This window comes from Clinocottus analis, unplaced genomic scaffold (genome assembly GCF_023055335.1).
Source record: "Clinocottus analis isolate CAN_PGR_092001 unplaced genomic scaffold, fCliAna1.0.p SCAF_195, whole genome shotgun sequence".
Classification (NCBI taxonomy): Eukaryota; Metazoa; Chordata; class Actinopteri; order Perciformes; family Cottidae; genus Clinocottus; species Clinocottus analis.
The window spans coordinates 1,230-20,303 of NW_027175926.1; the positions used below are offsets into that span (position 1 = coordinate 1,230).

General features: G+C 41.0%; 1 protein-coding gene across 1 annotated transcript; it reads right to left on the reverse strand.

Moving 5' to 3' along the window:
• Positions 1 to 1,789: 1,789 nt before the first annotated feature.
• On the reverse strand, positions 1,790 to 17,830 carry LOC137790074 (cadherin-22-like; the record flags this gene model as incomplete). The annotated part of the gene is made up of 2 exons (XM_068584011.1): positions 1,790 to 1,909; positions 17,536 to 17,830. Coding segments are annotated over 2 exons (415 nt in total), but the record flags the coding sequence as incomplete, so codon positions are not given.
• Between the last annotated feature and the right edge of the window lie 1,244 nt (positions 17,831 to 19,074).

The window sequence follows — 19,074 nt, forward strand, 5'->3', positions numbered from 1 at the left end:
CATTCTCCTTGTTGGCAACGCAAGCAGAAGCAGCAGCAGCATCAGTAGCTGGCTGGTTTACTGTGCAGTAGTAATATAATTCCACTTTACCCCTTGGGATTTTCCACATCAGAATCTATTGATGCATTTCCTGGGCTTGGTGTGCTGTCTCACTCCCAAAGGTTTGCATTGTGTTGGGTACACAACTCACTGATTCACATTTAGCCCAAAGCCATGTTCTATGAGTAGCCAAAGTACAGTACATGCCGCACTGGATTTAAGGAGGGAGACAGATGACATGCTCCTCTTTCATCCACCAAAGACCAGAGGGGATGCATCTAAATTAGGGCTGTCACAAGTAGAGCCCCAATCCACAGCCAGTATACAGCACATAGACTATATGTAGTCAGTTAAGTCTATGCGATCCACATTTAAATGCACATCACGGAGCCTTAACATTAACCAATTTAACACAGTAATAGGGCCGTGTACACCGACTGTGAAATAGAGCAGCCTCAGTACGATAATGCATGCATTAACATGAAATAAAGGATGATATTCTAATTTTTTTTTTTTTACTCGTATCAATTGCATTTCTGTTATTATCTCACAAGGTAATGGAAATCTAATTCTACTGTGTATCTACAAAACTATCCATCCTGTCATTTGGGTCCTGGCTACAATACAAATTAAGAAGAAATAGGCTGTATTGATAATGGATGCAGGTGTATTTTTTCTGTTTTGAATTATAACAATAAAACAATAATCATAATCAGCAATTGAATAGCAAAGTAGGAATATATGGAGATGTGTTTTTAGTAGGAACTACTAAATATTGTGTAGTTTTCTCTATTACAATGAGACATCTTCATAGACAGTGTGTGGTTTAGTAGGAACCCATTGACTCACACACTTGAAAACAGCAACAGACAATTTCAGCATGGTTAAAATGACATACAAAAACATAGTCGCTTGCTGCGCAGTCTGTTGTCAGGGTGAGAGAGAGTGATATTAATGAGGCAGATTTCAGAGCTGTTTTGTCTTTTCTTCTTTTGACCTTTTTGACTTGCACCTATTAGGCCTGCCCGTCTCCCGACAATATAAAGAAAGCGGGTGGGTGGAATGGGGGCACTGAGAAAGTCGCTGGGATAAACCATCCAGTCCCACTGAGGCAGAGCCATTTATCATCCACGACCCAGGCTGACCAAATCAAAGTGGTCGAGACCAAAAAAAGAAATCATTAAAATGTTAGTGCTGTTCCCTAGTGGGGGGATGATTCAAAGGCAACACTGATGCGAAGCTAACAATGACAGACTTTTAGTCATTCCTATCAACACAAAGGGAAATATTGATTCCCCCTAAAATTGTTGGGGGAGATGCTTCAGAGGGGTACATATGGAACTTGTGGAAATATGAACCAGACACATCTACTCGTCTTTCATGCTTAGCAACGTCGATGCTTTACTGAGCTGAACATCCGGTGCATTTGGTCTGCCCAGGTGATATGTGCCATGTTTGTGCTTAATTTAGGTCGCACTAAACACTGTGTGGAGCCAGGTAATTTATGCCATATGGTATTTTGACTGGTTGCTCAAAGGAGCCAGTAGTTATTGGCTGATATGTTATCAGATGGTTGTTTTTGCTCAATTGATTACATGATTTTGGCCACACTCTTGGATTGCTCTGGGAATTATGGCATCCGGGCTTAAAGTTCATTCATGTTTGTCCCAAAAGAGACAAGAAGAAAAAAATAAAAATAAAAAGTAGCAGTTGTAGGGAGGGCTGGATGTGTTGCTGTTATCGTTCTTACCTGTGTGTCTGTCAACAGAGAAAATCTTTTCTCCATCCAGTACGCTGTACACCACTCTGGCACTGCTGCCGTATGCAGGGTCGTCTGCATCGGATGCGGTAACCTTCATAACGGATGTTCCTGTTGAAAAGAGACAAAGTTGTGTCAAAAATAAATAAATAAATAAAAGCTTATGAGACAGGATGCCACTGGGGAAACTTTGCAAGTGCCGGAACTGTACATGTAAAGGGCTGATGTGGGAATGTGTTTGTTTTTTTGTCTGTGACTGTCTGTGTGTGTGTGTGTGTGTGTGTGTGTCTGTGTGTACTTATATCTTTGCATGGACCAATATGAGTTGAAGACATAGAGAGTGAGAAAATGTGTCGTGCTTTTTCAAAGAGCGGCTTGAGGGCAACACATTGTTGTTAGGGTTCAAATACAATTTTGGTTTCGGCCAAGGTTAGGAGAGATGCTTGATGGGTAAGGGTTGGAGTTATGCGCACAGATGTGATGATTACGGTTAAGGTTGTGAGCCTGGGAATGCAGCACAGTGAAATGTGGCTCTCGCAAGAAAAGTAACTGTAATGAGTGTATGAGTGTATGAATGTGCGCCCACACCTGTTTGTGTGTGCATGCGTACTCTGTGGTTACACTTGGGAGAGGCAGGTTAATGCATTTTGAATAACACTGCACTAGCTATTTTATCTTGAATTTCTCAACAAATTGTTTGATGTTTGAAATTACCTTTTTCCCTACAGAGTTGTTTTGCGTCTCATTGGAAAGGCAGTTGCGCTCAGAGATGAAAGGAAACATGGAGTCATAAAGTCAACATTTATCTTCTGAGAAATCTACAACAAATAATTACTTGTGATTACCGCGCTGAGGCAGAGAATATAGTCATTTCCACATGAAGCCTAAAAAATGGAATTCATGGAGCAGGTGTTAATTATTTCCAGTGTAGTATATTTATGCAAAGAAAAGCCTATGGCAGCGAAGAGGCTGGCGCATCTCTCCATTTAGTCACACATTTTAGTCCTAAAGTCTTAAAAACTTAGGTTGAGAAACAACTGTACGCTTGCCTTTTAGCAAGTGAGCAATATTTTTCTTCTTCTTCTTTTCTATAAATAATTTCACTCACAGGAAAAATAAAAAAATAATTTAAAAAAAAGGAGACGCCACTGGGCGCCATAGGTCCTCAAGGACGAGAAGTCGGTCTTTGTCTCCATGTGGCTGGCCAATGCTACGGGTAATTACTGACAGCTGGTGTTGTCCACCAAAGGTCACCACCGTAGCCTTTCTCAGAGCCCTGTCATGCTACTGTCCAGCCACATAATGGCCGTATGCTAATGATGCTAATTAGCGGGAAGTGTCAGAGCACTGTTTGTTTCCTGTCATGGGATGGCGCTCTTAAGGGGCAGAGAGAGAAGGAGAGGCCAGTGGATTATCATTAAAGTCAGCTGGTCATTAAATCAGACAGCTCAGATCACTATTCTGGTAGACTTTCAGCTATAGCACTCTTTTGTTCTGCCTGTATGTAAGTAAATAGAAACGGGCAAACAGCATATGAACAGAGAACGATGCGGTATTCCACGTGGTCGATGATAAGAGGGTAACAAATTAGGCTGTTCAATTCAGCAGCTATTCTGATCTGCACGGGAACGTGACAAATTAGCTTGAAGGTAAATTATCCTGAGAAACAATTGGTGTGGATTGGGATAAGTGAGGACACACAGAAATAGATGGACGGGCGGATGGATCAGCGTTCTTCCGGCAAGTGCAATTTCAAAGAATCATGAATTCTGGCACTGTCTTGTATCCTAATATATTGCTACTCGCCGTGGATTCAAAGCACTGCATATTAACTAGGATGGAATGAGCCTTTAATTCAAATTCGGAGTATACATACACAGTCATTACTCCATCCAAACATACCACTCTGCACACCACCCTGATCCTTAGAAGATCAAGATCTGCGTCCCAGTTGGGGGATGAGCGCGATATCGTCCTTATCATATTGAAAACAAGACTATAGTTATTTTCATTACTGGCAGCAGGCAGGGGAGAGCTAATTCGGCTCACTTGGTTGGTCCTATACCGCTGTGGGTCCAACAAAGTCATTTTCCTCCATGGGATTTTGTCCTTATCTTAATTTTCCCCAGGTAACAATCAGTTTGATGCTCAGCTGTTTCTGGGTACTGGCTCGCAGCAACGTGGGATGGCTTGGAAGAACTATATAAATGCAAATGTTTCTTTATTGTGTTTATATTAAAAAGAGAAGTGAACCAGGGAGTTTGGCACTTGGGCTCTTATTAAAGCTTTGGCCTGCATCAGTGTTTTTAGTGGGAGAAGTCATTACTTACAGTATCTGTTGGCGTGGTTGGAATCTCACTTAAGCAGATTCTACTGTTGATGGAGTTGTGGGAATTCAATAAAAAATATTGACTTTCTCAGATTCAAATGTAATGCATATTGGAATAGGAGTATGTCTAATGGAGAGAAGCTCCAGATATTCATTAACTCAAGAGTTGTTTTTCTCTCTCTCGCTAAAACTTCAATCATCAATTGCTCTCAGATGAGACAGCACGCTCCGTAGCAATAATCATTTTTAATTACCAAAATATACAGGTTTGTTTCTCTTTATTCCCCCTGATGGGCACATTTGTTTTGGATGAGTCTTTTTGGTTTGCTTATGAAACAAAACTTTCTTTTTCTCAACAGAACTGTGCAAGAACACCAATGATGAAATCGAATGACCCCGCCGAGGTCAGGTGAGGTCAGAAGGGCCAGGAAAAAACAATATTTATCAACGTAGTGTTTGTAACGTACAACTTTTGTGACATTTGTGACACCTACTGAAGAAAATGGATATGTATTCACCTCACTCACTCATGCATTCAGAGCCTGCAGATATTTACACCATCAGAAATAGAATAGAAGAATGGAAAAGTAATTTTCAGGATGATAATTATATGATATGACAGCAAATTCATATGCGTATGTTTCCATAGCAATCACCAAAGCGTTCACGAGAACAGTGCTTAAGGGAGATATGGCTGGGTGAAATATTAAACCCAAAATGCTTCAGGCATACTTATGGTTGAATACCAGCAGTTTATGTACCACTTATATTCTATTATTAATGGTTCTATAACTATATTGTTATAATATAACCTCTTTAAAGAATAACAACCCCCAGCTGGTATGTGAGTTTAACAGCTAATAAAGTAATAAAGTAAATACAACATACTTAACATTTGCAGCTTAGAGATGAGTCCTTTCTATGACTGTGTGTATGAATTAGTCTGTTTCTTACTGGCACACACAATAGTGTAACGGTGTCACGGTGGGAGGAACATGACAGAAAAAAAAAGCAGTCTTTACAGAATAATAGCATGCAGTCTGAGTTGCAAATTATATTTATGAAGCCCCCAGTTTCTCTCGAAAGGATTATGTAAATAATATCCAGATGCAAACTAACCCCGGGACCATCTCCGGCTAAATGGAGTAAGAAGCAGGGTAGTTTTTCTGGGCGTGGAGGATTCCGTGGATGGTGGGGTGACGATAGCTGTGGAGCTAGATTTATGCACAAGTTTGGTTTAATGGTATCAACACAGGCTGTCTGAATGACTTCCCTCACCATTTCAGCACTCGGGGAGAGATGGTTCAATTACTGTGAGGGGAGCTGGAGGAGTGTGCCACGTGTGAGACACTAGACTGACAGCTATTTAAGAGGCAGGCTCATAAAAGAGATTTGTGCCCATCTCAGCTGGGGCTGTACTGGTGCGAGCTTCAGTGGAGGGGTCTAACGGCTGCAGCACTGAGCCTCTTTCCACCGCTACGACCCGCCTTAATCTGCAGGACTGAGTGCTCCCCGCCCGCATTATGGATCATTTAGTAAAGCCATAAAAGCTGAGGTGTTTTCACATGAAAAGTTATTTCTTCACTACTTCCACAGTGATTCATTCCTCTCTCATCCACATAAATGCCCCAGGAGAGAGAGAGAGAGAGAGAGAGAAAGAGGTGGGCAGAGAATGAGAGAGAGGAACAGAACGTGAATGAGAGAGGATGAAGTATAGAGGGGAGAAAAATCTGCCATGTCATAAAATCCAATGGCCTGCTTACCTTGATCCTCTTCCTGATCTCTACAAGGATTTGGGGATGTTTGTCATCTCTTCTGACAGATTGTAAATCTAATCTTTGTTTAAAAGATGGGCTCAGTATTTCTTTTGGAGACACTACTGTGGGCCAGCATGGCATGTCAACATTGCAATTTTAATTATCTTATTACTTTGAAGCATTTGTCTGCAGACAAACACTGATATGTGTGTATTGTTATTCTAGAAGAGCATTGAGGAACAGAACCTTTTCCGTGCAGAAACATTTTTGACACAGCCATTATCACACGCACAATTCAAAATGTACAATGCACAATAACGAGTCGAAGCTCCTCTGCCTGATCACATCTCTACAATAATGAAAAAACCTGAGTCTTAATCAATGTCACAAGTTGCCATTGTCGTACACATCTTGTCTCCTTTCTCTTTCACTCTCTCTCTCTCCATCCCTCCCTCTCCAACATACACACTGATTTGTACACATGACCACACACACACACACACACACACACACGCACATCAGCCCAAATCAATTATGTCAAGCACTGTGGTTAAGCACATAATGGTGGACGTTACTGCTCATATACATAGAGGAGGTTGGCAGAGTATATTGATTGTAAGTTGCTCCTGTCTTGTCGCATTGCTCTCTTCTGTGATTCCGCTGCTCTAAATGTCTCATCTTCTGTTAGCATGACAGGACCCGGCTGTCCTAATGGTGACTGCAGTAATTTGACGCCTCCTGGGCAACCTCTCTGGACCACAGCAACAGGAAGGGTGATTATTACTGAACTCCCCTCGTGGAGTTCTCACATTACATACAAAAGGAGTGAGGGATTTATTCGTCATGCTGACTATGCTGAAGGTTAGAGCGAGAGAGAGAATGGCAGAGAGAGAGGGAGAGAGAGAGAGAGAGATAAAGGTCAAAAGAACAAGACAGATAAAACAAAAGAAATAAGACTGGCATTGGTGATGTATAACTACTTTTCCAAAATAGGACCCCGAACTGAATGCTTGATGCTTTTTGTTGAATTACGACTTTATTCATACAAAAGCCTCTATAGTTCTTGGTTTGACGCTTTGATTTGCTGCATGTGTCCAGGTCACTTGACAAAACAATACTCGACAAAGCATTTTGGAAAACATATAAATATTGTCAAACCATTATTGACACAGCTTTTTTCTCCCACAGCTTTATTCTGCCTCGCGCTATTGTCCGTGTCGGTCACCACAAACGTCCTTCAAATGCAGGCTATTGTGTGTATTGTGTATACTTTTCCGCAGTGATAGATGGGGCAATGACCTTCATAAAAACACTTGAATCATACATTTCACAAGGCTTCTTCTGCTCTGTCGGCTATCAGTCTTGTCATTCTCTATAACTCATTTCAGAAATTTTGAAAATGAAGCACCAGTCTTTTCCAGAAGCCTAAAATCCTCATTCTTTTAGTTTAAATAAACATTTTTTTTATCAAAAGACAAACTGCGACAACATAGTTACATTAAATAATCCAACACAATTTATTTTACAGAGCATTTACAGAGATAACACGTCTTCAAGGAATGTGAGAGAGCTTCAGATGCTGAGCTTTATTTAGCAGATACAAATGCAGGACATTTTCTTCAAACATATCCCTGTCGTTAAAAGGCCTTCGCAGTTCTCCTACTGTCTTTAATATAAGATAAATGCCGCTCCGAGAATAATCTTGTGCTACTTTGAACCTTGTTGTTTGCTGTTTGTGTTTGGTAATCCTACTGGCATCATTAGTAGATAATAGCTGAGGATAGTGGTCAGCTCAATGTCTGTTGTCAGACTGCTATTTGCCTGCCTGTTGTTGTTTTTTTGGACACTGTGACTTGTCAGTCAGCGTTACCTGAGGTTAGAGGCTACGGAACAGATGTTGTGTCGTGCCACATCTCGGCCACTCAAAGGTCCTCAGGTCCTCTCTAATGGAACCACATCAATCACAGGATTAGCTCAGTGGAAACGTTTCACCCTGTTGTGATTCCACCATCAGGAGCTGCCCCTCTTAGCCACATTTCCACCAGACTCCCTCGCTGTCAGCCGACCTTTGAGTGGAAGGAAAGGATGTCTGCCTCAGTGACTAAATGGTTTCAAACCCAACAAAACTGCGCTGTGTTGTCAGTCAGATCACACAAAGGGTGAAAAAAAAGTGAGGTCTCAGTATGCATGTTGTAACACAGTGTAATACTGATTTCAAATTGGAAAAGGCCTGTCTTTATTATTTCAATATTAGCTGGGCGTGTGGAGCATAAGCATTAGCTTGGGGTGCCACAGTGTCACTGCCAATAATGTCTGTGCAATATTTGTCCCAGAAATTGCGTGAAAAACTTAATCCATCCAATTTTTAACTGTACAATATGCCAAACTATACCTATGTAGTATTGTCAGGCATTATACTACTTCCTACTTTAGCCTCTGGGTTTTTAAAACTTTTCAGGCATAGCTCAAAGCTACATTAATATTTAAACACTTACCATGGCTGGGAAAAACCAAAGGGGAAAAATATGCATTCCATTGAAATATTAATGATGCTTTTCCAAAACATAAATATTTGCCCCAAAATGTCATAAGCTACCTGGTATTAACATATCAGCACCATGGAATAGCTGTTTATATTTAAAGGTAAATCCACAGCCGAGACTCTTTCTTTCAGCACACTAGAGCAGCACACAATAGCAACGTTTCCCATTTCTGTTCAATTCTACAGTCACATTTATTTATCTTATTCCCTAAATAGGGATGTCCATCATATTTCTTCTAAATAAATATCCACACTGAACCATGTGTCTGTCTCTAAGGTAATAATGCAGACATAATACATGCTATTATTATGTTTATCCCCATAAACATTATGATATTTTTAGCTAAGTGGATTTTTCAGTCTTAAATGCAGAGATTAAAACAAATCTCACCCCACCATTCACTTATCGAGCCTCTGTAAGCTTTGCTGCAAGCAAAATGTAAAGCTGAATATTTTTGGGGGAAAAAGAAAATGAGTTCAGGAGGAAAAATAAGCCCATACAAGGAACAGCAAGTTCATTTGGACATATCATTTAAAAATAATAATACATACGTTTGAGGATACGGCAAGAGTAGTATTAGGAACACACACAAATACACTTCAAGTAAATGCTATTTTGAACTATAAGAAAAACAGTGACAAGTCTGACAAAAAGCTAAAAATCTAATTAAATGTAAAACAAAATTATGACAGTAAAAGAAAAAAGCATCAGAAATAAGTACTTTATACTTGAATAAGTACTGTTTTTAAAGGTCCTACTTATATTCAACAAAAGTGAAATTAAGAAGGCATCAGCTCTGTTCATTTAGTTTTTTTCTCCCTGAAGAACAAGCCGACATACCGAATTCACTAAAACCACCATATTAATTCTTAATTGCTCACATTCATTTGCCTATGACAACACCAAAAATGTGGCTTCCCCCTCAGGAATTTTTACTATTGCAGTTTGGCTTTTTGTTGGACCACCTTTCAAAATAAAAGAGAATATATATATATAGATATCTATATATTTCTATATATATCTATATCTATATCTATATATATATATATATATATATATATATATATATATATATATATATATATATATATATATATATATATACACATATATATATATATATATATATATATATATATATATATATATATATATATATACATATATATCCATTCACTGACAATGTAAATATAGTTAGAACCACAACATAATAAACACAAAGATCCTGTCTTTTGTATTTATTGCTGACGGAAATGACACAGATATAAAGGTTATCCACACCGCCAAGCCTTCAGTCAGATTCAATCTCATTGGTTCCTTTGCAACCTCATATACATGAAAAGACTGCAGAAAAATGCATAATAATATATGTAACGCCCGACGAGGTGTCCTTTATCAGGAATTGATTCGTGAAGGACTTTCATCCCTGATTATGAACACCTTTATACGGCTTTATCTCACTTATATCATGGCCATTTACCATTAATGGAAATTTCAAGAACAAAGCACACTGCCTCTTAATTAAAGATGGGTCAAATGCAGAGGAGAACTTCCCCAAGGGGATTAATAAAGGATACATTATTATTATTATTGTTATTAATAAATGATCAGCCACGTGTACTTTCAGCTGCGGGCTTTGGGCTGCAACACACATTGGAGGTCACGGCGCACTCTGGATGGAGGTAGAAAGATTTCAAATCTGATGGACAGTTGGAAATATATATCTTGAAACTTGCAATTGGACACCGCAGATCCCCAGGCCTGGCACATATGAAACCTCAAAGGTTTCCTTGTCTGGGTTTTATGATCTTATGAATGCTGACCTTCCCTCTCTCACTGCAGGGAGACCTGGCATCTTAGTCAGGGGTTCCCCGAGGGAGACGTGGTGTCACACCCTCTCGGTATGGGGTGGAAATCTGGCAGACACTCTGTAGCACCACAGTAGGATATACCTGGTGCTGCATGCTCTTAGGGTTCTCCTTTCGTCAATCGGGAGAATCTTTTGTAAGATTCTTTCAAGACGGCGCTCCTCCAAGCCCTGACCTCGGCCAGGAGGAGAGTGAGTGACTTATGTGCGCCGTCAATCTCGCTGTCCTGCCTATTGTTTAAAGCGGACGAAAGTGCAAATTCCGGTAAGACTCTTTTCCATCAAGAAGCGTTGCTCTGAAAGTATTTTCTCCTCCAGCTCATCAGAAAGCGGCAGAAGAAATGTCTCACTGACTCGACCCAGCTCACACCTTGTCTCAGTATGTCGTACGCACTTTTAACATGAAGAGGATATCAGCAGCTGTTTGTTCCTGACGGAGAGCACTCACAAGGAGTGGCCTTTCGAAACAGCATTTGTCTCACAAGCCGACAGTGCAGTGAGAGCAGAGCCTCCTCAGGACATCAGCAGGACTTCACAAGTGCCTTATCCTCATCCATGGTTCTCCGCGGAAGGATGACAGTGGCAGACAGCTATGCAGCGGCATCCCGGGCTTCTCCGTGCTATTTCATCCGTTTCTATCTGCGAGATGAATCTGAATCCTCCCTGACTCATTCTATGTTGAACCTGCTTCGCAGTAGTTGGAGCGCTGCAGATCTTGCGCTTTTACGCATCCTTCTGCAGCAGCAGTGCTGTGCTAAGAGAGCGTGGTGTTCCATACAAGGCTGATGTGGTATTAACTGTAGAACAGTCTGTGCCTCCCTGCTTCATTATGCGTATCAAGTTTGGAAACTGGTGTGGGTTGTCTGCTTGTGGACCTCAGAGTCACACTGAGTCCTCCACCAGCTTCACCCTTAACCCAATGGGGACTGCTCTTCGAGAGCGAAGCCAGGATACAAAAAACATCGTCAGTTCATTTTGTAACTGCTGATTTTAAGGCAGAGCTCTCACAGCCCCTGTTGTTCCGTCTAAACCATTTGATATAATTCTTGATTACATTGTTTGCATAACTACGTTCAGACAACTGTTACGTCGCAAGTGTTGACATGTGCAGGAGATAAGCAAGAAAAACATTTGGTTACTGGTTACAGGGATAAACCCATAATACTACCATATCTCTCTTTGTGAATTGCTTACGATCTCATGTTAGGAAAAGAGCGGAAGCAGAAAGCCCGCTGATTCCTGTAGACTTCGAAACGTATTTCTGAGCCGTATTATCGAGGAGGAGATATGAATATTTACAAAAGGCAAACGTTGTCGAGCACGGACCCGGAAGGGTTAAGGCAGAGCTCTCACAGCCTCTCTGGCTTCATCTAAAGCAGCTGATACAATCCTGGTTTAAATTGTTTGCAGAACTACATTCACACAACTGGTTCATCGCAAGTGTTGTGACACAAGCAAGAACAATATTTAGGACTGTTTCCAGGGGTAAACCCATAAAAGACAGTTCTTGGAAGGCTACACCTACACTCTGGAGTTACACCACTTAACTATTGCTGCAATTCAATATTTCAATGAATAAATACAGTGTAAACGGAGGCTTTGAATGTATCCCTGTTGCTATGGTTTCTCATGTGTGTGTGTATGTGTGTGTGTGTGTGTCAACAAACATTTAGATTCGATCCATGATGGGCAGGTGGCCACTGGCATGGGGGCCTCTGCCATCAGTGTATGAATGTGTGTGTGTGTGTGTGTGTGTGTGTGTGTGTATGGGTGAATTTGAACAAAGAGTGGTCAGAAGACTACAAAGGCACAGCATAAATCTAAGTCAATTTACCATGTTTGCCAAACATGAATTTTAGGTTTTTATATTGGTATAATGGATGTTTTAAATGAACGGACCTGTAAATCTCAGATTACCTCACCAATGGATATGAGGCAACATTAGCTTTTCAAATCGCAGCTGTTTTACATAATACTGGGTCCACTTTTATTCAGACAATATACAACGGATACTGAGCTGTAAAGAGAAGGATGACCTGTTAGCTTGTAAGTGAACATCCATTCATCAAATAGACCCATAATGCAGTTTTGAAATTCTTAATATCCTTTTAAAAGGAGCTGTATTTAACATTCTGAGCATTAATATAGAAGCAAACTTCATTTATGTAAAGATATACTCGAGTCTTGTCTACCTGAGCAGAGAATGAAGTTCTCCCTGTGTGTGTATTGCTATCCGAGCTTCTCTCTGCTTCGTTGACATCACCGGGCTAGCCTCACGTGCTCCCAGTGCATGTGAGCTAGCCCCACTGGTTAGCTCTCTGCACCGCGCTCATGCAGCACTTGCAGCTGACAATTCTGTTCTGACCCACAAATTGGTCACGCAAGTGTCGCACCCACCCTCCGGTTCCCCCCTCAGGTGAACACTGTCTGTCAGCACTTTTGCTGCATTGGAGTTTGCGCTGATAGCAAACGTTAGCTGTGAGCAACGGATTTACTGTCACCATGTTGAGAGCCATTTAGAGGCAATCAAACAGCTCCCAATCTCAGGTTTTGCACTGTAAACCTTAACAACACTGTGTCAAATATTAAAACAATTTAAAAGCAATTAATCAATACATCATATATATGATGCACACTTACACACATTTAGTGCACATGCATGCAACTTTTACATTGCGGCTAACCTAGTTTTGAGACAAACGTCAAAGCCACACAGCCATATCAAAGGGACACGATGTAGGATGGCAAAATGAATAGTCACCAATATTTAAGCAAACTATTTTGCATTTACTTTTGAGTGGACAAATTCCACAGTCACACACACACACACACACACACACACACACACACACACACACACACACACACACACACACACACACATACACACAGAGGAGCAGACTTGCTTGTTGAGAGGTGTGGAGAAATGTGTTTCTGGTGTGAATAACATGGCTTCAGCCAACTATAAGGTCTGGACATTGGTAATTATTTCCTAAAAAGCCCACTGTGTGCCTGCATGTAAATTAGGTGAAACTGCTTGAAACTGACAGCTATCATTAAGATAGAGAATGTGTGTGTGTGTGTGTGTGTGTGTGTGTGTGTGTGTGTGTGTGTGTGTGTGTGTGTGTGTGTGTGTGTGTGTGTGTGTATCAGCCATGGTGTCTTTAGTGTGCTCTGTGCACCTGACAGCACCGAGTGTTCACTAAGTTGATTGTTTTTCTTACTTTTTTAAGGAGTTTAACATTAATGGTACTTGTGGAATTGTTATAGCTCACTAGGACTAAATAATACTGCTGCTTTGAGATGTACAAATAGATCTAGTCTGCACTTTTTCGGCGGGGCTGAAGTCCACATTTGTGGAGACGATAAGCCACATGATGTTGAGATTTATGGCTGATTAGATTTGGTAGTTTCAGTTTTACAGGTTAACAATATCTATTTTTTATTTTTTATTATGAATGTATTCTCATTCAAGTGACACTTTATTCTCCTAATATTTCAACTTTTTCCTAAAAATATTACATTTTAATACTACTTAACTATCTGCATCTCAGAGAACATAAAAAATATGTGGGATATGTACAGAAAGTACTGAACCTTATGTCTTGAAGATAATTTATTTCTAAGATTAACGTTTTATAAATACATTAAAACATAGGAATGTATCATTAACAGGTCTTAAATACACATTCCTGAATTTTCCTCTCTATAAATAAATAAAATGTTAACCATATGTTATTATTTTTTTAAATCTCTAGAATGCAGGGAACAAAGTGTGGAGGACCACCGATGAAGAAAGCAAACCTTCGCCCCTGTACAGAGAGGAAGGTAAAACAAGAAGCAGCTTGATGAGGAATTGATCCAATGCACTGCACTATGTCACTTGTTTTCACCATGTCATTCATGAGTTTTCATTGTCTCAGCAACACTATTTAAAAACACAGCCTGCTATTGGTGGTCATGAGTGAGCCAGCAAACTGTCATTTATCAGTGAAGCAAATCACCTTCATAGCCTCAGTTGCCTCAGTTTGCTCCAATCATTTGTAATTTGTATATGGGTATTTATTTGGGCAGTAATTACTGTAATATGGGCGATCCAGAAGCCCCATCTTTTCGTCAGTTCCTTTTTTGGTTGCGTTCAGTCCAGGACGTCCTCTACCAGGAAATTGTATTAAATCAATTCTTCACAGTCGTTATCATCATGAGTCAGAGGACACAACTAGCGTTCTGCAGTGACTCCATCCATGTTCTCCCTTCTTTCCCAACATAAAGACATGCACGCTTCTTAAAGAAACATTCAATCACCCATGCACTACAAATTTGATTGAAGACAGCAATTTCATTAGCCGCAAATTTTCCAAAGGACAACACAGAGCTCAGGCCCTCACGTTCCATCATCTTTGCTGCTCATGTGTTATTTGTCCTCTCTTCTCCTTTTCAGAGTTAACCAACCCTTGAAAACAAACGGACAAAGTATTTTTTGTTGTTGTTGTAGCAAACGCTGAGCAAGCCTGCAGACGGACAGACAGACAGACAGACAGACAGACAGACAGACCGTCTGCATGAAGAGGGAGAAGTTGAGGCATGACGTGGCATTCCTATTATTGCTTCACGTTTTCAAAAGCAGTGTTCTGTATGATTGGACTTAAAACAGCACGGTGAGCATACCGCTGGTGGGGCTGACGCTCGCAATCTGCTACCAATACGGCATAAAAAGCAACCCGGTGGTAGTTCACGGGTGTCAAAATTACATAAAAACAACAGATTCTAATGAGGGTTTGAATATATTGTATACACAGTAAAAGTGAAGAAAATCAAGTTCATACACTATGAAAGATGACAGCATTCTTGAGCGGTGTTAGAAATATAAGAAGAAATAACAAACAAAAGATATGCCTACAGTTGGGAAAAAAAAACAAAAACAATTGTAGATGTTGTTGAGATAGCACAAAGGACATATTGCAAAAGCAAATAAGTGGCTGGTGTTTCTTTGGTTTTATTTATTTATCTTGGCGTTCAGACTAAAACACATGTGTCGCTCAAGCAATTCTGACTAACGTTGTCTACACAGCACTCGGCCGGAAAATCTATTTGTAATTATCTAAATTCAAAATTGGTTACACAATTATAGTTTGATTTTTTAGAGAAGCCGAGGTAATGTCCTAAAACAGCATGGGCAACAATTTCAGTCCAACTGTTGAAACAGTGCATTTGCTGGGGATTATTTTTAGCTGAGGATTAATACACATTTGGTGCTGAGGGTGATTATTCAGCAGCAGGACAGCGTATGTGCAATTGACCCAAAATAAACTGCAGTGCCCATGCCCATCGTAATCACCCAGGGTTACGGCAAGGCTCACTGATGTATTAGTTTGGGGACAACAACGGACATGTACGGCAAAGAGGAATACATCTAGCTCAGGCTGAACTCAGGCCTCGGTTTCAAAGGCAATACTTGTTAGTAAGGTAGGTCTAAATGTGTTGACCAAAAAGAAAAGCATTCCAATAGTCTTCACATTAAAGCGACAACATTCTCCAGCTATTAGAGCTGAACGTCGAACAGGGAAGGAGGTAGGACAGCAATGTGCCGGTGAGTGACGGGCCAAGGTGGTCTGTCCGGTACCTTTACTTTCTTTTTTTAATCCCTTCAATTACTATCATTGTGCTTGTGACCTTATCACTGAAATGACAAAAAAAATACTGCTGGCTCCAGCTGATGTTGGACAGTGGAACAGCTCGGCGAAATGAAACGGCGACAGCGACAGGGACGGGGCCGGGAGAATGCTTGGATAAGCAGTGGCTGTTACCTCATTAAGGCCGGCGCTCCGCAGCGATGTTTAAAACATGAACTGCACACTCATTTAGTGCGTAATTTGACTGAGGTGCAACAGGGTCGAACAAGGGGAAGCAGCCAAAGTGGAAGGGTCGTGATCATTAACTAACATTAACTAAGCGTGATCTCTGTGACTCCATGCATCTCCGTCTTAAAGAGATAATAGCTCTCTTGCTTCCCAGGCTATTGCATCTTTTTTTTGTTCTCAATCTCTCGATTATTTCTATTCTATCTATCACTCCTATTTTGTAGTACCCTTCAATTGCTCGGTCTTTCACGTTCTCTCTCCCTCTGCCGCTCCCTCCCACACAGACACAGACACAGACACACACAGACACACACCCTATTCACTTTTAGAGAGCACTGTAGGCAGAAATGCCCATGCTTTGGATCATGCTGAGGAAGCAGGAATTAATTCCAATCAGGCTTGAACAGGGAAGAGCCATTCCATTCTGCACCACTCCTGGAGTCACTCACCCAAGAATCACCCCCACCTCTACTGCATATGCATGATAAAACACACACACACACACACACATACACGTGTGCAAAAATCTGTATCACACACAACATCCTGAGCACACGTGGTATTGTGATATCGCTTGGCACCCATACATAATTTTGTTTATTAAACATCAGCGGGCCCCGTGACATTAATATCATGCTAATGAATCCCCTGACACCCTCGTTCACCTGTCTTTTCCATTTCGCTGAGAACCTTAAGCAGCCTTGGTGTGCCGCTAATGCTGTTGCTCACAATAACAACATGTTTTCTCAAGATTAAAAGCATTGTGGTTTCATCGTCAAAAGCCTTTAGGAAAATACGACGCACCTTTGCCATTATATACTCTTCTGGAGCACGGCTCCTTTTCCTCCCCTTATACCCCCACCCCCTCTCCCCCGTCATGGTTTACCTCATAACAGTGTGTCGGAGAACACAGCCACAAAGCTCATCTGGGAGTAATGCAATCCGCCTCCCCCTTTCTTTATAGGCCTGTTCGGTTTCCGTCATTTTCCATAATATTCCTACCTACGGGGCACAGCTCTGACACAGCACATGTGGGGATCCTCCTCAAATGTCCTTGACACCATTCTACTTATTTCTTATCCACAATGGATTCACTGACTCCAAATTTATTTTCATCTCCGGTAACATCTCCTGTCTGCTTTTTTCCCCCCCATCTCGACAGTGGGGGAGAATTTTAGCATATTGCTCTTCTTGGCATTTTCTAGCTTCCCCTGAGCCAAGATGGACAAAGCATTATGTTACAGGTCCTACTTATGCATCATGAAAATAGCTGTAAAACTAGTAATTTCATACAGTGTGTGCTCCTTTGGGCCATTCTGAGCTCCATGCTTGAAACTGCTAACCCGATGGCCTGTCTGGCTGCCATGTTTCTTGCCTTACCTATGGGGGACAGCTCTGCCACACTGCCGATGTAGGGACCCTCCAAGAACTTGGGCTCGCTGTCGTTGATGTCCTGGACCTTGATGACAAACTCGGACTCGGGTTCCAGAGGGTCATGGGAATGCTGGTCCCGGGCCCGGGCCCGAAGTGTGTAAAAAGCCTTCTTTTCTCGGTCCAGTCTCTCTGTGGCATGGATGTCTCCTGTTTGCTCATCGATGATGAAGATAGAGCCCGCCCCTTCTCCAGAGATAGTGTACTTGATGTTCCCCTCTCCTTCGTCAGAGTCTGTATGGATCTGTAAATTAGCAAACAGCAAATTATTGGGGAAAATGTTGATACTGACAAGTGTTGCAGTGGATTTTAGGGGTTTTACAGGAAACAATCTAGTCGTCAGAGTCTTGAGTCAACACTGTGCGTCATTGTGGACTAATAATTCATCTGTGGGTTTAGCATGGTGCAGTAAAAAAGCAGTGGCAATGCATAAGTCACAGATACTATGTGAGCCAGGGGTTTGACAAGGATTGGCACCACTACTCGGTCATTGAGAAGCAGAGCTTTCATGCTTTGAAGGACACTTTGAACCAAGATACAAGACTTGTCTTGACATTTTTACGGACATGGTGAGACTCTACAACCAAACAAAAAGCTAAAGTCATGGAATCGCTGAGAAAAATGGAGAGGATGGTAGTAACATGTTATGAGGGGACACGCAATTGGTTGTACTTGAGACTTTATGATGATACTTGATCATGTAATTAGGTGAACAGAAATTACATTATATCTACCGCAATTAATCATTTACTCAATTACTTTGTGGGAGTAGTTGATGACTACTATAATGCCACAGTCATGAATACTTTGGTAGCCACCATCATGTATTTAGATTACATTGAAGTACTATTTAGTTGCAGTGTGTTTGATGGATAAGAAGTACTAACCAAGACATCACCCCACACAACACTGGTCAAAGGCATCGACCAGGAGCCATTCGTTGGCCAGAGGAGACAAGATATTCAGCGCAGTTGTGACATTAAACGCTTTAAAAGCCTGAGCATGCAACATTTACTGATACAACTGTAAGATTTGGTTTGAAATTTCAGAAAAACTGGTACTTGGACGTTTTAATTGAGATTACTACATTACACATTTTGGATGGAATTTGACTATTTAATTCCAACCGTTGTAATGCTAATAGTTTGTGTCGTTGATATAAATGCGTCTATCAGCTGTGACTAAAAGAATGCACGTTACTTTCGCCCTTTCCCTTATCTTATTCCCAATAGCAATTGCAGCTAAAGGCCTTCTCATTGCTCCCTATAGAGCAGCCATCAGCGTTGTCGTGAAAAAAAGACACCATAGTTTTAGTGATGATTTACATCTTTTCAGCACACCGTGCCCTTCACAGGATGTGACGCCCAAATTAGGAGATCAAAGTCATTTCAAAGAGTGTTAAAGGTAGAGACATAGAGGTGCCGGGGCTGAAAAGTGAACTTAAAAGAGCCCTTATAAATCAGAGCTATAGTTTCCCCCTAATGTGAT